This window comes from Pristis pectinata, chromosome 1 (genome assembly GCF_009764475.1).
Source record: "Pristis pectinata isolate sPriPec2 chromosome 1, sPriPec2.1.pri, whole genome shotgun sequence".
Lineage (NCBI taxonomy): Eukaryota > Metazoa > Chordata > Chondrichthyes > Rhinopristiformes > Pristidae > Pristis > Pristis pectinata.
Window position 1 is genome coordinate 74,979,141 of NC_067405.1, and position 26,211 is coordinate 75,005,351.

General features: G+C 46.9%; 1 protein-coding gene across 1 annotated transcript in view; it reads right to left on the minus strand.

The window, feature by feature from the left end:
- Positions 1–25,950, minus strand: part of atic (5-aminoimidazole-4-carboxamide ribonucleotide formyltransferase/IMP cyclohydrolase) — a 31,551-nt gene extending 5,601 nt beyond the window's left edge. Inside the window, exons 1-14 of the mRNA XM_052029446.1 lie at positions 25,806–25,950; positions 20,145–20,271; positions 17,926–18,002; positions 17,361–17,427; positions 14,306–14,394; positions 12,466–12,617; positions 11,700–11,856; positions 10,767–10,892; positions 9,492–9,599; positions 7,913–7,998; positions 5,464–5,553; positions 4,854–4,982; positions 3,462–3,554; positions 604–783 (exon numbers count right to left, since the gene is read on the minus strand). Coding sequence (XP_051885406.1) covers positions 604–783; positions 3,462–3,554; positions 4,854–4,982; positions 5,464–5,553; positions 7,913–7,998; positions 9,492–9,599; positions 10,767–10,892; positions 11,700–11,856; positions 12,466–12,617; positions 14,306–14,394; positions 17,361–17,427; positions 17,926–18,002; positions 20,145–20,271; positions 25,806–25,824 — 1,500 coding nt within the window. The 5' untranslated portion in view covers positions 25,825–25,950. The remainder of the gene's footprint in view (positions 1–603; positions 784–3,461; positions 3,555–4,853; positions 4,983–5,463; positions 5,554–7,912; positions 7,999–9,491; positions 9,600–10,766; positions 10,893–11,699; positions 11,857–12,465; positions 12,618–14,305; positions 14,395–17,360; positions 17,428–17,925; positions 18,003–20,144; positions 20,272–25,805) is intronic.
- Positions 25,951–26,211: the final 261 nt, after the last annotated feature.

The following is a 26,211-nucleotide window of genomic DNA, read 5'->3' on the forward strand; positions in this document are numbered from 1 at the left end:
GACAATTTGAAATGATTGACTTCAGAATCATGAGAGTCCTGGGCTGGGGTAAGAACAAAAGAAAGCTGTGGAAAATTTGAGGAAAAAGGACAGTCCAAGACATTGCGAGTGCAACCCGGGAACAAGCATTGCAAGAAAGAGGGCCCTGAATTCAGAACTCAGAAGACTATAAGCCTACTGCAGTGAATCTGGCCAATTTATCTCATCCAGGTAGCATTTGTCCAAGGCATGAGTCTTGTAATTTAATACAAGTGATGAGTTGGAATAGTAAATCAAATATGAAGTTGTTAGAAGTCAGTGGTACACATATATGCTTAAGTAACTTGAGTGTTAATAAAGATCAAATTGTCCTAAATCTTGGTTTAGAGTCTCTTTGTTTATCCATGAGGGACAAGAAAATAGTGAGGCACAAAAGTTTGCATCTTCACACAGACCCACTGGGTCACAGATGGAGAACAAGCAAACAGGAGCTGTCCTTATCCCCCCAGAGTTTCGGGGTGTATAAACTTTCAAAGCCTCTGGAAGATTCTGGCCCACCAGCAGAGCACCAACTCTCTGTCAAGTCTACGCCGGACAACACACGGGCACCGGGTTGCATGTTACCTCTATCAGCCCGCCCACGTACTGATCGATGGCATTGGCAATCTCAGCCCGCTTCGTGCCTGTTTTAAACTTCATGGCCAGCACCCTCGGGTGATGACGGAGCCACCAGTGATCGGTCTTGTCACCTGCCAGCCTGGTGCAGTGAATGCGAGACTGTTGACCTGCACCAATGCCCAGAACCTGGGGAAAGCAACCAAGAGACTAGTGAGGAAACAGGAACCCACAAAACCACCAGACACACAATGCCCTTCCATCACAAAGGTGCAGACTTCACTTCCATGAGCAGTTTGATCTACAGCAATTTCTCTCATCTCCCAGTGTCTATGTCCCCTGGTTAGAGCTCACCTTGTGTAGGTCTCTCATAATTTTGGAGTACTCAATTACAGTGGCATGCAGAAGTTTGGGCACCCCTGGTCAAAATTTGTTACTGTGAATCACTAAGCGAGTAAAAGATGACCTGATTTCCAAAAGGCATAAAGTTAAAGATCACACATTTCTTTAATATTTTAAGCAAGATTACTTTTTTATTTCCACCTTTTACAGTTTCAAAATAACAAGAAAGGAAAAGGGCCCAAAGCAAAAGTGTGGGCACCCTGCATGGTCAGTACTTAGTAACACCCCCTTTGGCAAGCATCACAGCTTGTACACGCTTTCTGTAGCCAGCTAAGAGTCTTTCAATTCTTGTTTGAGGGATTTTTGCCCATTCTTCCTTGCAAAAGGCTTCTAGTTCTGAGAGATTCTTGGGCCGTCTTGCGTGCACTGCTCCTTTGAGGTCTATCCACAGATTTTTGATAATGTTTAGGTCAGGGGACTGTGACAGCCATGGCAAAACCTTCAGCTTGTGCCTCTTGAGTAGTCCATTTTGGATTTTGAGGTGTGTTTAGGATTGTTATCCTGTTGTAGAAGCCATCCTCTTTTCATCTTCAGATTTTTTTTAAACAGATGGTGTGATGTTTGCTTCCAGAATTTGCTGGTATTTAATTGAATTCATTCTTCCCTCTACCAGTGAAATGTTCCCCGTGCCACTGGCTGCAACACAAGCCCAAAGCATGATCGATCCACCCCCGTGCTTAACAGTTGGAGAGGTGTTCTTTTCAGGAAATTCTGCACCCCTTTTTTCTCCAAACATACCTTTGCTCATTGCGGCCAAAAAGTTCTATTCTAACTTCATCAGTCCACAGGACTTGTTTCCAAAATGCATCAGGCTTGTTTGGATGTTCCTTTGCAAACTTCTGACGCTGAATTTTGTGGTGAGGACGCAGGAAAGTTTGGAGAAAAAAAGGGGTGCAGAATTTCATGAAAAGAACACCTCTCCACCTGTTAAAGCACGGGGGTGGATCGATCATGCTTTGAGCTTGTGATGCAGCCAGTGACACGGGGAAAATTTCCACTGGTCGAGGGAAGAATGAATTCAATTAAATACCAGCAAATTCTGGAAGCAAATATCACACTGTCTGTAAAAAAGCTGAAGATGTAAAGAGGATGGCTTCTACAACAGGATAACTATCCTAAACACACCTCAAAATCCAAAATGGACTACTCAAGAGGCACAAGCTGAGGTTTTGCCATGGCCCTCATAGTCCCACGACCTAAACGTCATCGAAAATCTGTGGATAGACCTCAAAAGAGCAGTGCATGCAAGACAGCCCAAGAATCTCATAGAACTAGAAGCCCTTTGCAAAGAAGAATGGGCAAAAATCCCCCAGACAAGAATTGAAAGACTCTTAGCTGGCTACAGAAAGCATTTGCAAGCTGTGATACTTGCCAAAGGGGGTGTTACTAAGTACTGACCATGCAGGGTGCCCAGACTTTTGCTTCAGGCCCTTTTCCTTTTTTGTTATTTTGAAACTGTAAAAGATGGAAATAAAAAAGTAATCTTGCTTAAAATACTAAAGAAAAGTGCATCTTAAACTTTATGCCTTTTGGAAATCAGGTCATCTTTTACTCACATAGCTATTCACAGTAACAGAAATTTTGACCAGGGGTGCCCAAACTTTTGCATGCCACCATACTCTTGCAGCTACTGGGCAAAGGAAGGAGTCACAAAATTGCAGTGAAGGGCAGTCGGAATCGTTACAGTGGGGAACTTGTTCCCCTTCTCCAAAGATGCAAATAATACCTACCACTCTCAGTACCTGCCAAGCACTAAAAGATCACAATACCCAGAAATGACCTGGTTCTGCCTTCCTATTCACCCTTGTCCCAGTGAAGGTCAATAACGGTGGCTCCAGTGGGATGGAGACACAGTCTTCCCCAAGAAGCTGGAGGCTTTACTACAGAGAATGGAAACTGGGGATGGGAACATAATGGAGGGAAGCAAGAGCAGTGGTACTGGAAAGCAAGAGGTACACAGGAAGGGAGCATGCAAGTGTCTACACAGGGAGCAGGCTGTGAGCAGGGATCCAGTCCTAGAGGAGAGGGTACACGGAGAACAGGTACACAGTAGCACAGGTAGGGGAGGGCAAGGTGATGTATGACTTGGGAAATGTAGGGTAAGATTAATAGAACCACAGAAAATCCCAGTACATCCATGCCAGCTGAAATACCTTTGGGTCTGCCCACCCTCAGCTCCTGCTAGCAGCCCAGTGGTCCACAGGGTATCAGGTTCTAGTTAAAGGAAGTGGACGGTTTTGTCAGTAACAGCGAGTTCCAGACCTCATCATCCATGGGCGACAAGCATTTCCTCAAATTTTATCACAATTAAGCCCGTACCCCTTACTCCAGCTGACTGCCTCCTGCCTGCAAGCAGGAGGGCATGCATCGCAACTGCTTCCTCTGCAGAGGCACGAGGCTGCTCGCTGCCTCAGTTCCCCTCAGGAGATGGAAGGCGAGGACCACCCACTCAATGCCCCACTCACCTGGCCGTCCTTGGCGTAACACACCGAGTTGGACTGAGTGTACTTCACTGCGATGCTGGCCACTATCAGGTCACGAATGGCAGACTCTGGCAGCTGGAGGGAGGGGAGGTGGGGTGGGGGGGGGGGGGGAGGGAGGAAAGAGTGGAGAGAGGGGGAGGAGTCAATGTCAGTGAAGTAACCAATGGAAGGCTGCCCCTGCTTGAAAGTTACTCCCACTGGCCCCAAGGTCCAGGAACACTCTCGCATTGGTCTGGCTGCAGGAAGCCAATCGAACAGAGGTTGGGCAATCTGAGCGGGAGAGGCGACTAAGGTGACGGACTGCCCTACAACAGACTCAGCCCCTGGAGACGCCCTTTGTCTGCTGACACAGGCTTCAATCTGAACCGGGGTTTGGCTTTGGATGCGGAATTCCCCCATCGGAATGATGCCCCACCGTAGCCAGGCATAGGAAGTCAAGCTGAGGGCCTTGGGAGAGCTGGTAACCACCTTCGGAACAACCTGGGAGCTGGACAGGGAGCCAGGGCAGAGGACAAGGGTCACCTCCATACATTAGAGGAGGCCCATTAGTTCCTCAGGGTGACATGCCACTGCGGACAACTTCATGGTTGCCTTCTTGAAGTGGGAGCCCTGACGGACTTGGAGCCAAAGCTGAGGTGATGCTCGCAAGCGAGCAACTTCAGGCTGGTCAGCGGACAAGGCCCGAATTCTCACCTGGCGACGGTGCTGGGCTCTTCCAGTTACAAAAACAGCCTTAAACAGACTCCTATCACAAGTAACTGTACTCCTGGTAATCAGAGAAGCAATGTGGTAAAAACAAGCAGCCCTTCAGCAGTGTATGCATTATACACTCAAAGGCATGGCCCTTTTGTAACCAGAGAGGAGCCTTCGCTGTGTGTGTGATAGAACGTAATCAGTCACAGAGTCAGCCAGCTCCTCCTCACTTCCCATATCACAAGGGCTCATTTGCCAGCATCCAACCTTGTTTTGTCCTGATTTCATAAAGAATGATTGCCGCTCCTGACCCATGATCCCATTAAACAAAGGATTCCAAGCACAGGCAGGAAATAGTGACAAAAGTTGCTAGAAACGCTCAGCAGGGCAGGTCTTTTATGATGTTCCTGAACTGCCGCACCTTCACACAGTGTTCTGCTTTTGCTGGCCCCAGACTTCCAAAATCCACATTGTTTCACCCTGCCAGTCAATTACCCTGGGCTGAGTCAATGGTTTCAGGGACCATTCCAGAGACTTCAGCATAAGCCCCTGGCTGGCAGACAGCAACACTCAGCAGGGAGAGCACGCTCTCTGGGCGAGATGTCAAACCGAGCTGCCGCCTGCCCTCTGAACTGGGCATACAAGTGATTCCATCAGAAAGAATGCTTTCTAACCACTCACATCTGTCAATGAGGTGACCTGGTTTTTGAACAGCGAGCGATCGATGGGTGCGTTGTTCCTCTTCTGGGCCAGGTGCAATCCAAAAATCATTCGGGTTTCAAGCTCATCTGGTTCATATTCTGGGTCCATCTAAGAAAAGAGAGACAGCCTATAAACCTGGGCATAGTTCACTCTTAAACTATCTCCTTTGCCATGCCTGTAATTGATGCAATCTTAATGCTAGTGCATATGTTCTCTCAGCCACTTAGCATGTGAACACACAGGCCGTGTGTGACCAGGCAGTCAGCCCAGAGGCTTGATCCTAGGATTCAAGGGTTTGCCTGGACCAGTATACACCTCTTGGGAGGGGTTCAAGAGCAGGGATAAAAGAGGACAAGAAAGACAGTCCCCCTCCTTCAGCAAACCCTTAGCAGAGAAACCACTTATGTCCACTCAATGGCATTCTAACGACTTGCAGAGCGGAAAAACCAGAGTAAATAACAGACCACCGGCAATCAGAACTCCAGGTCAATTCTTTGGTCCCTTCTGCAAAACTCCGTACAGCATCCTGAAGACAAGAGGTAAAGCTAGGTATCACATCAGAGCACACAGGGCTGATTAATTCACTCACCCGAAGGACACAATAGTTCCCGTTTTTCTTCTTGGACAGAATTTCCAAGGCCTCCCCCTCGTAATCTGGAGCAATGATTCCATCTGAGACCTGTAACATGAGTATCTTCAGAGAAGTTGCAGGAAGCGTCTGCTGCTAGATCCCTATAGACGGGCTTCACTAAAGTACAGTTCCTACTTGCAATGCTTTTAACCAAGGAACTGCAATTCCCTATTGGCTCACCCTTTCCCCTTGCAATCCACTTACAAGGCATAATAAAGCGTGAAATGCAAAGACAAGTTTGGTGGCAGACATAAAAGAGAATCCCGCCTTTCCGAGGTACGAAATCAGTCAGAGGGTAAGAGGAGGAGTAGGAGAGGAGAAGGGAGATCTGCTCTTGGAGACAGGGCACCACTGAGGAACTGAATGAATGTCACCATAGAAGACAACAGGGCTGGAGCCTCAGAGGTGGTCAAGGATTTAGATGGGCTAAGAGCTGATGAAGAGAAGGTATTGAACAAGCTGCTGTATTTGCAGGGGGTGAATAACCCAGTCCAGATGGGGTGCGTTCTAGGTTGCTGAGAGACTAACAGTATTGGCTATAACTCTCCAAAATGTCTGTACAGGGTTTCGGACAACTGGAGAATTGCCTGTGTTACACTTTTGTTTAAACAAAAAGGATGCAAGGGTAAACCCAGCAACTGCAGGCCAGTCAGTTTAACCTTGGCGGTGGCAAATGTTTCAGAAACAATCAGGGACAGAATTAGCAGTCGCCTGCATGATTGATTAGAGAAAGCCTGCAAGAATTTGTTGAAGGCAAATTGTGCTCAACTAACTTGGTAAGAGGTTTTGGATGGCATAACCGAAAGGATAAAAGTTTTGTGGTGCAATATACTGCAAGGAGATGTAGACAGGCTGGAAAACAGGCCATCTGAGGGATGAAAGTTAATGCTGTGATGTGAAGTATGACACTGGGTTGGAAGAGCGAGGAGAGAAAATGTAATCAGAGGGCTAAATTCCTAAAGGGGTACAAGAAACTGAGATCTGGGGACTTAATGGCATAAGTCAATGAAAGTGGCAGGGCAGGATAAGAAAGCATTTAAGAAAAGGACCCTCAGATTAACAAGGCACTCATTATGAGGGAAGTCAAGCGAAACCTTTATGAACCAGCATTTTGGCCAGAATCAGAGCAATTCCTTTATAATTTTTCTGTATGAGGAAATCACTGGCAATGCCAGAATTTAATACCCATCCTCAACCACCCTACAGAAGGCAGTAGCAAGCCAACATCTTTAAGCACTGCAGTCCTTCTGGTGAATGTCCTCCCACAGTGCTGTTGGGGAAGCAAGTTCCAGGATTTAGACCCAGAGATGACTTAGGACCAATGATATCTTTCCAAGTCAGGAGGGACAGAAACCTGCAGATGACAGTGTCCTTCTTGGTGGTGGAAGTGATGGGTTTGGGAGGTGGTGGGTTGCTGTCAGAGCAGCCTGGGAGGATAATTGCAGTGCATTTTGTAGATGGTGTACACTGCAGCCACTGTGCGCTTAAAGTGGGGGGAATGAATGTTTTAGGGTGGATGGGGGAAGTGGCCATCAAGTTCGAGCTGCACTCAACCAGGCACGAGTATTCCACCACACTCCTGCCTTGCAGACAGAAGAAAGACTTTTGGGTATCAGGAGGTGAGTCACTCGCTACCAATAATCAGTTTCAGTGGCTACGAATACATAGCCACATTATTTATGTAGCTGGTTCAGCTGAGGTTCTGGTAATGACTCCTCTCCCAAGGCTGATGGCGGAGGCTCAGTAATGCCACTGAATATCAAGAGGATCTGGTTAGACCCTCCCTTATTGGAGACAGAACTGGTAGGCTTAGGCAGAAAGGGGTATCAGGAGGCAAGTCATTTGCTGCAGGATACTCGGCCTTTGACCTGCTCTGGTGGTTACAATCCTGATGTAGCAACTCATAGAACACTACAACACAACGTTGTGCTGACATTTTGTCCTGCTCTAAGATCTATCTAACCCTTCCCTCCCACATAGCCCCCTATTTTTCTATCATTCATGTGTCTATCTAAGAGTCTCTTAAATGTCCCTAATGTATCTGCCCCCACAACCTCTGCCGGCAGTGCATTCCACGCACCCACCACTCTCTGTGTAAAAAACCTACCCCTGACATCCCCCTTATACCTTCCTCCAATCACTTTAAAATTATGCCCCCTCGTGTTAGCCAAAAACTCCAATATTTGCTCCACACTGCATATTTTACAATATTGTGGGACATTTTACAAGGATCTGCATAAATTCAGGTCTGATTTCTAACGAAGCTGGACAGCACATATTTGACAATGGTGGAGATGATTTTCTTCTACCTCACACTCCCCCCCTTTCCAAGGCCCAAAATAACCTTTGGAGTTCTGGTTACTGCAACCACCGAGCTTTATGCAAACACCCTCCTTCTTGGACTTGCCTCTCTGGAGATTATCCGGGCGGTCTGAACATCACAGACGTCTGACAAGGCCACAAAGTCACCAAAAGAGGACATCCTGTCAGCACCTGTGGGGAAACAACAGCACAGTTTGGGTGGGATTCCGCGCCAACCTATTCCAAACCACAACCAGGGAGGGCGATGGCTCACTGCAGGCCCTCCCCAGGTCACGGCAGGGTTCCGTTCCCGTGAACCGTTTGCAAGTTGGAAACGCAGCCGCGAACAGAATTCCTGCACGGAAGAAGATGCCTGCAGCCCTGCAGCAGACAGCAAATCCATTCCACTGGTCTCCCAGATGTTTGCTCGTGTGTACAAGCTATATTTAGGTTAGTCACTCATGAGCTGGGGAGGACTGTACCGTCGATCAGAAAGAAACTCACTAGACGAGGAACTGTCAGAACCTTCAAGATGCCTGAGGGACAGTGACCGAAAAACAAACTCAGTATGCCCAGTTGCTGAGTACATCAAGAGTTGAAATCAACACATTTCTGGTCTCTGAGATAATCATCTAATCAACAAGAGAGGTGTGAGGGGTGGGGGGGGGGGGGGGTCGCAATGATGGGAATCAGGCATGGTAAACAAGCAAGCTGGGGGTGAAGGGCTCAATGAGGGGGTCAGGCAAGGAGTGTGATGGGGTCAGGCCCAGGTGTGGGTGGGGTGTGAGTTAGGCCTGGATGACAGGGTCAGGCCCAGGGATGGGTACTGGTCTGGCTGTTCCTCGGCCAACAATTCACTGATGATGGAACTGACGCTGAGCATAAGAAGGTAGTTTATATTTAGGTTGGAGAAATGTATCAAAGTAAAGGGGAAATAACCCAAAACTCAGAGCTCGGTCACAAGGGAATTCCCTTGGATTAGAGAGTATTAGCTATAAGTGTTGGATAGACTTGGATTATTTGCTCTGGAGCATTGGAGGCTTAGGGAAGACCTGATAGAAAGTATATAAAATTATGGGAGGCATAGACAGGGTAGATAATCAAGAGTCTTTTCCCCAGGGTAAAAGTGTCAAATACCAGAGGGCACAGCTTTAAGATGAGAGGGGAAAAGTTTAAAGGAGATGTGCAGGGCAAGTTTTTTTTTAAAAAAACACAAAGAGTGATAGGTGCCCGGAACAAGCTGCCAGATGTGGTGGTGGAGGAAGCAGATAATATAGTGGCATTTAAGATGCTTTTAGACAGGCACATGAACAGGCAGGGAATGGAGGGATATGGACCATATGCAGGCAGAGAGGATTAGTTTCATCTGGAATCATGGTCAGTATAGATATTGAGGGACGAAGAACCCGTTCCGGTGCTGTACAGTTCTATGTTCTGTGAAACCCTTCAACACCTCAGGTGTGGAAAGTCAGGACTCGCTCTCTGACAGTTCAAGTGTCGCGGACGAGCTTTGCCGTTTTGGATAAAGTTGTAAAGGATATGGAATCAAGCACAATTAACTGGAACCGTGGAGCAACTTCAAGGGGCTGACTCGGTTGCTCTACTTCTTATTTCTTTCCACAAATCAGGTCCCATTATTTCTCCTCCCCAGTCAACTTTAAGCAGGAGGGAGAGTGCGTACTGACCTCTGGCTCTGGCATAGGCTGTGGCCAGAGGAGTGAGATCATTGAACTTGTCGTGCACCATACAGACCTTGGCTTCCTCCTCTGTCAATGGCACCCCAACAGCTGCACCTAGTGGCAGAACAGCAACATTACAGCACCAAAGCACAGAACGCACACATTGTACCATGTATTTTTCCCCTCAAATGCTTGCAATTTTGCAAATCAGCAAAAAAATCAATACACATAAAAACACATATTTCAGAGCCAAAACACAGGTTAGTTGCAAAATATCCAAACAAAATAATCTGAAAAAATTGTTTATCAAAATCACTTCTGCGTAAAATTTACAAAAATGAGAAGTAATTTCACTGAAACAGGGTTTGAATACAAGGAAGTGGAGTTGATGTTTTCCCTGGCTGTGGAATCACAGTCCCGTGACTGTGTCCAGAATGTTGGGGGATGGTCCACAGTCTCAAAAAAATAGAAGTAAGCCATTTAGGACTGGGGTGAGAAGAAATTTCTTCACCCAGATGGTGAATTTTCAGAATTCTCTACCCAAGAGAACCTTGAGTATACCCAAAATGGAAATCAACTGACATTTGGATATTCAGGGAATCAAGATGTGGGGTTAGTTCAGGGAAATGGTGCTGAGGTAACAGGTCAACAGAGCAGGCAAGAGGGACCAAGTAGTCTACTCCAACCTCAATAAGAAGTGGCAAACTTGGAGGAGCCTTGTGATGGTACCAGGTACTGGGGCCCATACAAGCAGCAGCACTGATGGAAACAAAGTTCACAGGGAGAAAGGGATTGGGTCAAATCAGGCAAAATAAATAAGGACGACTGGATTTAGAGAAAGGAAAGAAAAATAATTGGAATGTTTACGATCTCCAAGAAAAATACAGAAACGAGAACTAATGGCGCTCCCTGTCTGTCCTAGAAGTTCATTGCCAGAGACTAAGAATTAATACATTGTTACTCTGCTAATTATGAGCCCAAACTCCCTACAGTGTTGAGCGGTGAACTAATGTCAAGGTCCATCAAGTTCTTACAACTAACAGGGAAGTGAAGGACAGGGTGCCTTTTATGTGAAGGATACAGTAGAGTGGTGCAAGTTCTAGAGATTCACAAGTCAAGACTTAATGCACATCAGTATGGTGCAGAGATGTTAATGCATTACTCTTACAGTGGTATCTGGCCCTTTTACATTGAGTGTGGTTAACATCCAGTGACATGCACCTTACACGGACAACTTGCAGTATTCAAGTTTTTGACAAGCCAAGGCGCTCCAGTCCTTACCTGCAGGGCTGACGTGTTTGAAGGAGGTAGCAGCAGGGAGACCCAGGGCCTGTTTCAGCTCCCTCACCAGCTGCCAGGCATTCAGAGCATCACACAGATTGATGAAGCCAGGTGATCCGTTCAGAACTGTCAAGGGAGAGGGGTAGAATGAGGACCACATCCGGAGTCTTCCCTAACGCAATACATAACACTTACAACGTGTCAGTCGAGGCTCAAACTGGTAACTTTAAATTGTGTTCAAGCCCCCCAGAACCTTGAGCCGGTAACCCAGGCTGAAGGGCCAGGGAGTGCTGCAACATCAGAGATGCCAACTTTTAGCTGGGACTCTAACCCAGCCCTCATCATAGCACAACAGTATTTCAAAGGTCAGCAGGTTGAAGGTGTACATTTATAGAGTGTAGAGTCAGAGTACAGAAACAGGCTTTTCGGCCCACTGAGTGCATGCGGACCATCAATCTTTTATGCTTATCCCATTCTATACTTCACACGTTCTCATCAAGCCACGCACTCCCACCACCCCCCCCACCCCCCCATCTCCACAAAGATCTAACATTCACCTACACACGAAGGGCCAATTAACCCACACATCTTTAGGAGGAAACTGGAGCACCCAGAGGAAACTCACACTCACGGGAAGAACATGCACACTCCACACAGACAGCACCCAAAGTCAGGATTGAACCCGGGTCACTGGAGCTGAGAAGCACTGTGCGGTCATCTGTGTGTTAATGAGGAACACGCTTGCTTGGGATCTTGCAGTGCACACACCAGCTGCTGCGTGTCCAATGTCACAAGAGCAATTACACAACAGAAGCCGTGAAACAACTTGGCGCATTCAGGGTCACTGAAAGGCACCGCATTAACGGACACTGCCCAATGTTCTCTGAGCAGGCGTCAACCCAGCACCCTAGCACTACGTATCTGCTTGCTCACCTTTGATCGGGAGCTTGGGCCTCAGTGTGTAGATCTGCGCAGGGGTCTGGTGGGGATTCATCCCGTACCTCAGCTGGAGCTGGGACTCTCCCTGACCGCATTCCTTCCGGAAGTAATCAGAAATCGCTGCGTCGTACTGGGCTGTGTGAGTGAAGGCCTCAGGAGAGAGAGAGAGTGGCAGAGTTAAAGCAACCATTGACTTTGTATGGCTGCAGGAAACACCAGTCAGTACAGAACACAACCTGGACCGCAATGCTGCAGCAGTACTCTGCAAGTTAAATTAAAACGCTAACGGCAATCAGGGATCCGAGATGACAGTGGAGAACCCATTAATAAACATAGCACTAGACCCAGGTGTAAAGGGTGACCTTGACCCCTGGACTACAGCAGACCTCAGGTACCCAGCAGAACAGGACAGCAAGCAGGCAGTAGTGCAAGAAACAAAACTATGAGTTTGGTTCAGAATTCCCGGGTGACACGTCCGACGGGAAGTCTCTCGGCCAAACCCTGGTTTTCAGCCGATTCCCAGGAAGCTCCAAGTCAGTTCGCAAAGGCCAGACTGAGTCCCAGTCCCACGCAATGGTTGGCGAGGCCAGGGATCTGCCTGTCAAGGGCCACAATCAAGTAGCTGAAGGCAGGGTCCCACGCACAGTATGGACAGGGAACAGTACAGGAAGCGAGGAAAGAAATCCAATGCTGCCCTCCCACCCCCACCAAAGGTGTGAAAGTTCAAAATTCAGCATTATGTTGTAAAGAAAGAGAATACCTTCAATGCCAAGGCTCTCCTGGTCTCTGCACAGGTGTCCTTGTGCTCAGAGGCCTCCATCTCCCGGGCAACACACTTGTAGTCACTGGGATCACACACCACGGTCACACGGGTCTGGTTCTTTGCTGCTGCACGCAACAGGGTCACACCACCTGTGGGAAGTTACAAGGCACACTGAGCACAAACAGCATGGCACATGCCCACAGTCAGGGCAGTGGGAAAGGGGCAACCTTACCCATCCTGACACACCCAGGCACAACCAAAGGTGTGCTGCTTGGTCAGACTCATTGGATAATGGGTGGCCATAGGTCAAAAATAAAGGAAGTGTTAAAAACCTCAAGATATCTTTATTAGTCACATGTACATCGAAACACAGTGAAATGCATCTTTTGCATAGAGCGTTCTGGGGGCAGCCCGCAAGTGTCGCCATGCTTCTGGCACCAACATAGCATGCCCACAACTTCCTAACCCATATATCTTTGGAATGTGGGAGGAAACCGGAGCACCCGGAGGAAACCCACGCAGACACGGGGAGAACATACAAACTCCTTACAGACAGCACAGCTCACCAAGTATCCCCTCCCCGTTCTCATTAACAAGGTATAGAACAACCAACCCTCATCCAAGGAGGTGAAATCCTCATTTGAATATTTTAATGAGGTCACTTGCCTCGGATACTTATACAGATTGAAGACTTCCTAGGTCCCGGCTAAAGGGAGTTGAGGAACATACAAAATAGGCCAGACTCTTCAGACCCTCCTGCCTGCTCCAATATTGAACAGGACCTTTCACCTCAGCATCACTTTCCTGCACTAACTAACCCCATACCCCTTAGTATCTGCAACCCAGCCTCTGAAGCCATCTTGGGCAAAGTATTCCAAAGATTCACCACCCACCTGCTTGGTAAGGAGATTTCTTCTAAAAACTCTGCCATGAGTGGTCAACACCCCTCATTTTGAGACAATGACCTCCCTGGTTCCAGACACCATGACCAAGGGACCACCTAACCCTAACCCTTCCAAGTCCCGTAAGAACTTTGAACCTTTCAAACTCAAGACAGCCTTTAAACTCAAGACAGCTACTGGTCCAGTATGCTTAATCTTTCTCTGCAGGGCCAATCTCCTCCCAGGAATCAAGCTGATAACCTTCACTGCATTCCCTCCATCACGTACATCCTTCCTTAGGTAGGAAGACACGATATGTTCAAAATACTCCAGGTCTATATAACTGGAGCAAGGATCTCTTCCCTCGTACTGAAATCCTCTTGCACTGAAGACCAACAAAATATTTTCCTTCCTAAGATGTATTTCACTGTGTGTTTCAATGTACATCTGACTAATACAGATCCCTGATCTTATCTTAACTTGGAGGTTAATGTTCCCCTTGGTGCTGCTTGTGAGGCAGGACTGCTGCTCCCAGGCCGCTCCACACAACTGACTCATGGGGCTCAAGAGGGTAGGTGGGGAGATGATGGTTCCCCTGGCAGAGGTGTCCAGAACCAAGGGTCATAGTCTCAAAATAGGACAACCCCTTAACCTCCCCACTCTGCCCATTCAAAGAGATAAAAGAGAGCTTCCCTCCTGGCTGGTGGTTATTATACAGCCAGCATCACGGAAGCAGATATCCCCTTGCTGTTTGGGAGAGTTTGGTCTGCACCAATTGGCTGCCACGTTTCCTAAGTTCCAACATTGAAGCAAAATTCCTTTGGATCCTGAGGTCACAAAAGGTGCCGCAGAAACACAAGTCTTTCCCTATGAGGAGGGTTACAGGCAACTGACAACGTAAAGAGGTTTCAAAGCTACTTGTTTCCAAGTAAATTAAACTCGAGCTAGAAACCCACCGATGTCGATCTGCTCCACAGCCTCGGCCAGGGTCACATCTGGAACGGAGACTGTTTTCGCAAACGGGTACAGGTTGCAAACAACAACCCTGAGGGAGAAACACAAAAAAACAGCTGTGAAGAGTGAAAGGGAGCCACACAAGGTGCCCACCCGCAGGTGACAGCTCTGGAGAACAGATGGCGTCAAAGGTAATGCTGACCAAGGGCGAACTATTGTTCACAATACCTCTCCTGCTGACGTTCACACTGCACCAAACAATGAGGGAGGAGCCTGGACCTCAGTTTAATCTCTCAACTCATCCTTCACTGCAGTAACCCCTCAGTACTGCAGGCGATGTTTAGTTGTGCACCTCTCTGGAATGGGACTTGAACCTTACGAATTAGGAAGCCTCTATAAGGAGTTGCTACTTACTGAGCCACAAGACAGCAACATCCCAAAATACCTCACTCAACAATGACAAAACAAAGAAACTTCACTTTCAGGCATCAGATAATCACTTATGACTTTATTCAATGGTCAATTTCCAATCAGACCAGTGGCAAAACACTCAACTTATGAGGACACAGAATGCCCCAGAAGATCCATCTCATCAGACCCATTACCTCCCCTCCCTATTTCCCTGTAGCCTTTTGCAACATTCTCTCTCACACTTGCCCATGAACTCCCCTTAGATTCTCCTGTTGCGTGCATCTACACCAGGGATAATTTACAGCAGCTAATTAAACAAATGGCACATTTGTATTGATACAAGAGGAGACCCGTGCCCCAGAGGAAACCCTTGCAGTCACGGGGAGAACATGCACATCCCACAAAGAGAGCACCAGAGGTCAGGATCAAACCCGTGTCACTGGAACTGCGAGGCAGTGACATTACCTGTTGTGCCACAGTGCATTTCCAGACTTTTTTGTGAGATAACTGGCACTTTGGTGCCAAATTTGCTCCTCTGAAGATCTCTGGCTCAGTCCCTCTCTGGTGCTCACTGTTTTGGGCCTTTGCAGAGCAGGACATTCCCAGTACAGGCTCTTGTGCATCTCATCCCCACCCCCCCCAAATCAGTTAACCATGAGAGGGATACTGGGGCAAAAGAGAAGCACCAAATTTCCCATCAGTTTCAGAGGGGCGAGGTGAAGAGGAGAAAGAAATTCTACGTTCCACAGGAGAGACCAATGTGAAGTGCCTGACTCTTGGGAAATCACCTGAACTCTGACCCTTCCTGCAATGTATACCCCAAGAAACCTGAAAACCTATCGCCCTTGTACTCATTAACCAGAGTAAGGACTTTCTGGTAAGCCCAGTGTCCACATTGCTTCACTGACATGTCAAGTCATAGACATAATAGACATATCATCAACCATCCAGTTAGACAAATCTTACATTAATCCCATTTATTGTGATTGTTCTCACATTCCCATCAACTCTCTCCAGACTCTACCACTCACCTACACAATTTAACGTCCACTTAACCTATCAACCCACACGCCTTTGGGAAGTGGGAAGAAACAGGAGCACCCAGAGGAAACTCACCAGAGTCACAGGGAGAACATACAAACTCCATCCAAAACAGCATCCAAGGTCAGGAATGAACCCGGGTCTCTGGCGCTGCGAGGCAGCAGCTCGACTAGCTGTGCCACTGCGCCATCTGGATTCAGCCATGGGTCAGTCTGCAGCACTCCCAACCCCAAGATGCCAGTTCAAAGCCGGGTATACAATCTCGGCTGTCATTCCAGCACAGCAGGAGTGCTGCACTGTCAGAGTACTGGATTTGGACCATACATACTGTACTCCCTCTGGCTCTATATTGAAGATTTAATACCACCCCCTCCCCCCCCCCATACTCCCACCCGAAACAGACATCCACGATCACCTGGCTGTGAGTGGAACTCTGTTTACGGGAGCTTGCTGTGTACAGGTTGGCTTTGCTACATTCCACAGGTAAATGAACTTTGGAAGTTCCTTCATTCCGACTGAAGTAACTTGAAGGATTCCGAGATCCCAAGGTAATGGCCAGTTTCTGAAATTTCATACCTACTACATTATACACCACTCCCCCTGAAAGCAAGTCTGCCAAACAAGATTCCACGTTGGGTGCCTGTACTGAACAGAAGCTCAATAATTTCATCTGAGTGTGCTCACAGAGTGAAAAAAAACAAACAAAAACACAACAGATGCTGGAGATAAAAACAGAAACTGTTGGAAATACTCTCAGGTCAGGCAGCAGCCGTGCAGAGAGGAACAGATTTAACGTCTCAGCCCAAAGATGCTTTGTCACGGCGGGCTGTTAGGTCACATGACCCCAGCTTATCTGTGAATTCAGCTCATCCTGTGGAGAGCTGGAAGGTCGGGTATGGTATTTCCTCACTCACTGCCACCACTTTCAGACTGTGACTACAGGTGACAGATGTCAACACTCCAGCTCCAACAGAATCCACCAGGACAGACACTGCTGGCAGAATTTCCCTTCTGAGCATCAACTTCCACGCCTACTATCTGCTGACCATGGAATCCTCCTCCCGAAGGGCTCTTTGCACGTTCTTCGTGCGGGCGGCCACTCTCGCCACGGTCAGAAGGTCACAAGTTCAGGTCATCACCTTGGAGACTTCACCTTAGAACGCCATCTGAGACTCCTGGTGCTGAAGGAATGCTGCACTGTTGGAAGGAACACCTTTCCCATGAGGGGTTAAAATCCAGCCTGCCAGACCTGACAGAGGAGAGAGAGAACCGCCCGCCAAGATTTGCACATGAGAGGAGACAAAGGTCACTCCAGGTTGTGATGCCCCACGCAGCAGAATAAGCCATCAGTAACCTCCTGAGAAGCACGGCAAGGGACTGCTGGACTGGCCCCAACCTCATCCCCTTCTGAAAGGAAGGGAACAAGACAGCTCCTTCCAACCCCAGCACTGCATAGGGTGGGTTCCTGGCCAGGTGGGAGACATAAACCAAGATCTCCCACTGCTGCCCTCCCCACCATCCCCAATCAACCGGTATCATAGCAACAGCACCATTACCCTCAGGGATATACTCCCTCTGTAGCTCTCCATCATACAGCCACCTCACCTTATCAAGCTGAAACCAAGTTTCTCAATGTCAGACTCATCTTCTGGAATATTCCGAGCCAAGATACCTAAACATGGAAACACAAGGGCAGAAGTTCACAAGGAGCTAGTCTGACACGTTGGTTATTCAGGTTAACACAATATCTGCACAGCGTTCAGTAAAAGGGCCAAAAGAGGAGGGACTGTTCAACTCTCACCACACTCCATGAACACACCAGTGAAACATCCTGCAGGGCTGAGGTGCAGTCTGTTCCCTCCTGGAGCTCAGCCTCCATTCCCATTGGAAGACATTCAGCAGCTCCAAATTCAGCAGCTCCAAATTCAGCCCCATAATTCCACCCACTGTAGTTAGGAATGTCATTGACCTGAAAATGCTAACTCTGTTTCTGGGAATCGAGGAGCCAGATCTATTTTGTGTCTGACTGGGAGATGCAAGACTTCACACATCTTCAAAGGATATTGCAAAGCTCCAGCAAGCAAATACACAGCTTCAATAATCTGTGGCAGCACGAACAACAGAAAGCATTTCACCCCATCAGCCTCTCAACCTTAGTGAAATCTCTCACCTCCATGTACCACAGGATGTAGAGTCTTCACTCGTCCTCCCAACATTTCGGGAAACCCGGTAATCTCCGACACATCCCTTGGGAAGTAAAGCAAACAATACTAATTAATTGCTTTCCACAAGCTGGACAGCTCTGTGACATGGGGTGGCATACGTGTCCAGCTCTGTTACTGAAATGGACATCGGAAGAGTCTGTTACAGCTTCAGCTGCCAACACTCAGGCCTCCGAGTCAGAGGATTGTGGTTTCAAGTCCTACTCCAGAGACAAGCACAAAAACCCCAGACGGACAGAGTGCTGCCATATCAAAGGTGTTTTTAATTGGCATGGGATATTTAAACTGAAACCCATCTCCCCTGTCAAGCTGATGTAAAAGATCCATGGCTCTACATTGATGTGGCGCAGCCATATCTCTCAAACAATATTTAATCCTACATCAATGCAAGATCAGCGCCTCTCTACCACACTGCTATCTGTGAGATATTGCTGTGCACAATTCAGCAGCCACATTTCTTGTATTACAATTGTGACTTGATTTAAATATCAACTAGGAAGTGCTTTGAGGACATCCCAAGAGCATGAGAGATGCTATTGAAGACAGTAACACCTCCCTATAAAAACAGGGTCATTAACATTCTATACGAACACATTGTACAACGTGCTCAGATTCAACATGTGGGACACTGCCATCCTGCTCAGCTGTTTAATAAGATCATGGCTGATCTGACTGTAACCTCAGCTCTGCATTTACACGTGGCTCTAGATAACTTCTCACCATCCCCCACCCCTCTGCTTATCAAGTATTTGTCTATCTGTGCCTTAAAAATATTCAATGACTGCTTCCAATGCTCTTTGAAGAAGAGTAGTCACGACCATCAGGAGTAAATATTTTACCTCGCCTTTGTTTTAAATGACCCCTTACTTTTAATATCAGTGACTCCCAGCTCAAGATTCTCCCACAAGAGAAAATACCTTCCCATATCCACTCTGTCATAACCATCAGGATTTTATACATTTCAATCAAGTCCCCTCTTATTCTTCTAAACTCCCAATGGATACAAGCCAAGCCTGTTTTATACATATTTCTTTATATATACATGAGACAAACTACTGATTCAAGATATTAATTTTGTAAACCTCCAAGGAAAATGAACCCAGCCTATCCAGTCTCTCCTCATAACGGAAGACATTTCATCCCAGGCAACATCCTGGTGAATCTCCTCTGCACCTCCTCCAGTACAATCACACAGTGCGACAACCAAAACTGCACACAATATTCCAGATGCTGCCTAATCAAAGTTGTGAAATTGTTACCATCAGCTCCTTTATATTCTATGCCCCAGCTAATGAAGGCCAGCATCCCATATGCCTTCTTCACCATTTATCTTTGTTGCCATCTTTATGGATCTAGAGATGTGCACACCAAGGTCCCTCTACCCCTCATTACTGCCATTCACAGTGCATATCCCATCATTATTAGACCTTCCAAAATGCACATCAGGATTTCGTTCCATCTGCCATTGCTCCGTCCAAGTGACCCCCTCAATTGATGAATATCGTTCTGTAACCCAAGACTCTCCTTTACACTATCAACAGCACCACCAATTTTCGTGTCATCTGCAAACTTACTAATCGTACTTCCTATAGTTCCAGTGGGAAAGATTGCACGAGGTTATACATTGAAGGTCATAGACAAATGCAGCATAGTAGCAACTCAGCCCATTGTATCAGCGTCAGCTCTCTGAAAGAAATTTATTTTTTCTTTCCTTGGAGCCTGTTGTCCTTTTAATTATGTAGCTAATTATTTTCCTAATGTTGCAAAGGGACTTCTTGCAGCTAACACTCATCACTGAAGACCTACTTATTCCCAGCAGTACTTTGACCGATGCACTTCAGCTCAGCATCTCCACTTCACTTTTACTGAGGACTTTATGGATGTCAGAAAAACAAATTGGTGCAAGATTGATAACAATGACCTTCAAATAACCTTAATATTAATTGTCAGGTTTTGACTGAATATGTCCAAATTGAGAGAAAGAATTCAGACATTTCTATTTAATCCAATGATTTATTTAACAGTTGGCTGAATCATGCCTTAGCCTTCCTGCTTTAAGTAGATACCAATCTGGTGTGCTGGACGATCACAGGGCATAAAAGGTTCAAACTCAGGTATCTGAGCAGAGCCACATGTTCACAAACTGCTCAGGTCTCTCATCCTTCACCTGACAGCGAGTCCAGCATCTCGCAGAGCCTTAGCTGTCCCACCAGAAGCCACGAGGGAGAGGCCAATGGAAACCAGGCTCCTGGCGAAGTCCACCAGACCCGTCTTATCAGAGACGCTCAGCAATGCTGAAAGACAAAATTAGTATGAGTGTCACAAGTAGCAAAGGGAGGCTGTTAAATTCCTCAAGTCTGTTCTGCACTGGGCCAGATCATGGCTGATCTGTGACCTAACTCCATATACCTGTCTTTACCTTGTGACCCTTAATAAAATTGGTTAACGATCTATTAACAGCTCAGACTTTAACATTATCAGTTGATCTAGCATACACTGCCATTCCTATACAGGTCCACCCCAGCTTGTGAACTCCCGACTTACGGACAGCCCGTACATACATACAAGCATCTGGGGGACCGGTGGGACGGACTTGCTGGCTGCTGTGGGGCTGCAGGCATATTCTGCTGGGTGGGAATGGGGCACTTCCGCATGCCTTCTCTTCACAGCTTATCCCACCCCCCCACTCCATCAGGGGCCGGGTCGAGCCAAGCAGAGCTGGGAGGGCTGAGCAGACTCACCCACTGAGTCAGTGAGGTGGGCTGGCGGCCACTCTCCCCGCGTCTGCTCAGTCTCCCATCACAGCTGTTTCTGTGATCCTCTCCTGTGCACTGTTTTTGTTCATTTCTGCTTTATGAACAGTTCGGGTTCCGAGCAGGTCTCAGGAACCCAGGGACTGCCTGTAAGGCAGTTCCAGGATTCTAACTTCACCCCCCAAGCCCTGGCTCCAGTTTTTATATCCCTGACCAACAGTGACCGTTTCCCCAACCTTAGTTTTCCTCCGCTTAGTTCCCACTAATGGCTGAGAAGACAACCAAATTATCCCACAATCTTTTCAATTTCTCAGAAAACAAGCCTAGTTTGTGTAATCTCACTTTTCTATTTAACACTTGAAATCCAGGTATCATTCCTTTTTTTTAAGTTTATTAGTCACACAGTGAAATGTGTCGTTCTGCGTTAACAACCAAAACAGAATGTTCTGTGGGCAGCCCCCAAGTGTCGCCACGCTTCCGGCACCAACATTGCATGCCTACAACTTCCTAACCTGTGCGTCTTTTGGAATGTGGGAGGACCGGAGCACCCAGAGGAAACCCACGCAGTCATGGGGAGAAAGTACAAACTCCTTAAAGACAGCGGTGGAATTGAACCCGGTTCGCTGGCACTGTAATAGCGTTACGCTAACCGCTACACTACAGTAAATCAACAACACATTTCCTCCAACATATTCTTCCCAATACCAGCTGCCCACAGTTGCTCACAGAATCATGGAATACTGAAACAGGTGCTTAAGCCGAGAGTCCCTGCCGACTATTAAGCATCCATTTACACTAGTCCCATTTTACTCTCCCCATATTCCTATCAACTCCCACCAGATTCTACCACCCACCGACACACTAGTGACAGCCAATTAATCTACCAACCTACATATCTTTGAGATGTGGGGAGGAAATCCATGTGATTACAGGGAGAACTTGCAGACTATGTACCAACAGTACCAGAGGTCAGGATCAAATCCAGATTGTTGGAGCTGTGAAGCACGTTGCCAAGTAGAGTGAACCTGGGCTTTGTAGCACATACCTCCTGCTTGTACTCCAGTCCGCTGGCTATAAAAGCCAGCAGTCCATCAGCCATAAAAACATGCAGGACATTTTAATGATCTATCCACCAGGACCTCAAATTCTACAGACATAACTCAAATGGCAAAACATAAGTGGGCAATACCACTCTTCAACCCTACTCAACCATTCAATAATGAGACAAAACCCTGCCTCATCTCCCCACCCCACTTCCTTTCTCCATATACTACTCACTGAACTCTGCTGCAGAGAATCCAAAGATCAACAATTTTCTGCAGAGAGCCATTTCTGCCGAGCCTTTATCCCAAGGCAATGCACCCTTGGAGTTGCCACCGAAAAGTTCTGCTCCATCAGAATCTACAGCCATACAGTAGGATATCATCCTCTTGAAACTGTTCTGCCTTTTAATAGATCATGGTTGTCTTGACTGAAACATCAACTCCGCATCACCACTGACCTCCTAGACACCATTCATTTCCCACCTTAGCCCCTCGCTTATCAAGAATCTATCTATCTCTGCCTTAAAATTCAGACTCTGTGTTCAATACCCTTTGAGGAAGAGAGTTCCAAGGATTAACAATCCTCACAGTAAAAATTTCATCTCATCTCTGTCTAAACTGGGCTTCCTCTGCCACCCTAGAATGGAGAATGGATAATCACATCCAGGAATCCATCTAATAAATCTCTGCCACACCAGCAGATCCTTCATCACATTATGGAAACCAAACTGCACTCAGTACTCCAACGGTGGCTTCACAAATCAAGTTTACTATCATATGTACAAGTACATGTATGCACAAGTGCAATGAAAAACTTACTTGCAGCAGCATCACAGGCACATAGCATCATATAAGCAGCATTCACAAGGAAAACATAAATTATACAAATTTTACAAGAACACAATGAGAACAAAAAAAGTCTATTTTTATTGCAAAATGATCAAAGTAATCATAGTCTCGCTGAACTGTAGTAATTAGGGTTTTGCCAGTTGGTTCAAGAACCGAGTGGTTGAAGGGAAGTAGCTGTTCTTGAACCTGGTGGTGTGGGACTTCAGGCTTCTGTACCTCCTGCCCGATAGTAGCTGTGAAGAGACGGCACGGCCCGGCCCAGATGGTGGGGATCTTTGATGTTATATGTTGCCTTCTTGAGGCAGCGCCTCCTGTAGATACTACCAGTCGTGGAGAGGGATGTGCCTGTGATGTACTGGGCAGAGTCCATTACTCTCTGCAGCCTCTTATGCTCTTGTGTGTTCGAATTGACATACCAGATCACAATGTAACCAGTCAGGATACTTTCAACAGTACATCTGTACAAGTTTGTTAGAGTGTTCGGTGACAAGCCAAACCTTCTAAGTAAAGACGCTTGTGTGCTTTCCTTATAATTGCATCTAAGTGTTGGGCCCAGAACAGGTCATCCAATATATTAATATTCAGGAATTTAAAGCTGCTGAATCTCTCCACCACCAATCCCCCAATGTAGACTAGCACATTTTCACTCTCTTTCCCCTTCCTGAAGTCAACAATCAGCTCTTTAGTTTTGCTGACATTGAGTGAGAGGTTGTTGTTGTGGCACCACTCAACCAGGTGTTCTATCGCTCCAGTAAGCTGACTCATTGCTACTTGTGATTCGTCCAACAAGAGTAGTGCCATCTGTGAATTTGAAGATGGCATTGAAGCTGTACTTAGCCACATAGTCATGTGCGTATAAAGAGTAGAGCAGGGGGCAAAGCACACAGCCTTGAGGTGCACCCATGTTGATGATCAACACCCTATACAGTGTCAACAGACCTTCTTTTGTATTCCAGCACCTATGCAATAAAGGCCAACATACACTTACTTTCTCAATTGCTTTCTGGACTTTTAAGTATTTACTTTTTGCATCTCATGAACCAGCACACCCAGATCTTTTTGTACACATTAGTACCCTCAACATTTTTAAAACAATCCACTTTTGTTTTCCCTCCACTGAAGTACACATGCAGAGCTACTCCATTTTATCCTTTTGTGGATAGCCTTGTATTTTCTTATATTGAAATCCATTTGCTAGTTTTCCCATGAACTTAAATTTATGAATATCTTTATTTTAATTTTAAGCTGCTTTCTACACTCTTTGCATCACTCGGAACCTTGGACACCTGGCATTCAAGTTGTTCATCGGTACAGTGAAGAGTTGCAGAACAGACAGAAATCCTCAGAGGATGCCACAGGTCAAGTCCTGCAAATTTGATTGGCTGCCTTTTTCTTTAATTCCCATACCTTCAACATTATAGCACGGCAGCACAGCAGTTAGGGGCTACTGTATCACTGTTCCAGAGACTCGGGTTCGATCCTGACTGCCCGTGCTCTCTATATGGAGTTTGCATGTTCTCCCTATGACTGTGTGGGTTTCCTGCCATATCCCAAAAGTGTGCTGGTTGGTAGAATAATTGGCCACAGTAAATTATCCCTTAGTGTGGTGTCAGTTAATGGCAACATTAGTTAACAGGCTCAGATAAACTTTATTAAATGCCTTTTGTTGAGTCTAAAAAATAACAAAAGCAGGTCCCCAATCAGTACTTCAATTATCTGTTCAAACATAGACAATTGGATTTGTTAGGCCTGGCCTACCTTCCATAAACCCTCAATGGTCCTCAAATCAACCCAAGCATTTTCAGGAGGATGAACCCATGAATTAACTTTGGTAAGAGAGACATGGGATCAGCAGCAAGCAGTTACTCCCTCTTGGCTGTTCCCCCATTCCTTCAGATTGAAACTGACTGTACACTGAACAGCATCCCTTTTCCAAAAATTAACCTACTCAGTGTTGAAACTTCAAGGCTCAGCCTTTTGGGGAGAAAACTCCCATTCCATCACATTCTGTGAAAGAACTGTTGCCTGGTATCACCCTCATTATTCACCTGAAGAGGAAAGTCTTCAACTTAGCCAAATACCTCAATTAGAGAACTCCTCAATATTCAATATTCAAGTCAGCACACCCCTCATCTATGCCACAGGTCCTCATTTAACTTTTTAAATAGTGAACATTCTGGGTGATTCTGTACACTGTCACTCTTGGCTAACTGATCCTAACCCAGGTGCCATGCCCAGAAATGGATGTGCAACTCCAGTTAGGCTCTAAACAGTGCTCTGAACAAAAAGTAATTGGTACCAATGCAAACATGCACATCCCTCAACCTCAACTCAATAAGGAAATGAGTAAACCCCAGCCAATGACTCTCTCTCTAAACTCCAGGAACTGTACAAACAACTGAACACCTCAAACACATTCAACCTCACCAATAACCCCCACTTCAACAATCAAGGCACTGCTTTCCACCCACTACAAAATCATACATATTACCCCCTCGCCCTGAACCCAGGGGTCCACGCAAACCTTGCCCCCTAATCAACTACCCAGGAATCAATGCAAAAGCCCTCCCCCTAAAGAAATCCATGCAATACCCCACCCCTGCTCACTTAGGTACACAGGAATCCGTGCAACCCCATCCCCCAGATACCCAGGACTCCATGCAAACCCCTCCCCTGCCCCAGGGAACTGTGCAAACTATGCCCACAGTACCATGCAAATCCCTCACCAACTCCCAGGTACCCAGAAAGCCATGTAAAACCATCTCACATTCCAGGTACTCAGGAATCCGTGCAGGAAATCTTTCCCCAACCCCCAGGAGGAACGTGCAAACACGTCCCAAGTACCCGGAAACACAAATAATTCTGCAGATGCTGGAATCTGGAGCAATACACAAAAGGTGCTGGAGGAACTCAGCAGGTCAGGCAGCATCTATGGAGGGAAATAAGTCGACGTTTGGGGCCGACACCCATCCTCGGGTTCAACTACCCGGAGAGAGTGCAGACTCTTCTACCTAACCCTAGAAAGCCAGCAGCGCGGTGCATTGAGGCACAAGAGGCTGGTGTTTATTAACCCAGGAATCCGTGCAAACTCTTATCCCCTCCTCTTTCTCCTCCCTTATCAGTACCGGAATCGTGCAAATTCCAACTTCCTCTACAACCGACCGCCATGTGCGTGCGACTTACCAAGCTCGTTGGGTGCCATCCCGATGCTGCTTGCTTTGCTCCTGCTCCGGCGGCGTTCAGTGTCCCAGCTCAACACGTGGACTCTGCTGGGCGGAGCAGCCAGCGGAAGAGCGGGGTACGGGTACGGCGAACTGGGCAGGCCGTGCTCCCGGGCGGCAGTGCAGCAGTGGAGTTAAAAGTGCTGTGTGTATTAACATGTTAAAAGTTTAGGTCCTGCCACTCTTCTAAGTAATAATAAACTTTGCAGGGATCTAGAGCAGAAGACTTTTTTTTGTTGGAGGAACTCAGCTGGTTGAGCGACATCTGTGGGGGAAGAGGAATTGCTCAACAATTGCTTTCCCCTCCTCACAAATGATTCTCGGCCCGCTGAGTTCCTTCAGCAGTTTGCTCCAGATTCCAGCATCTT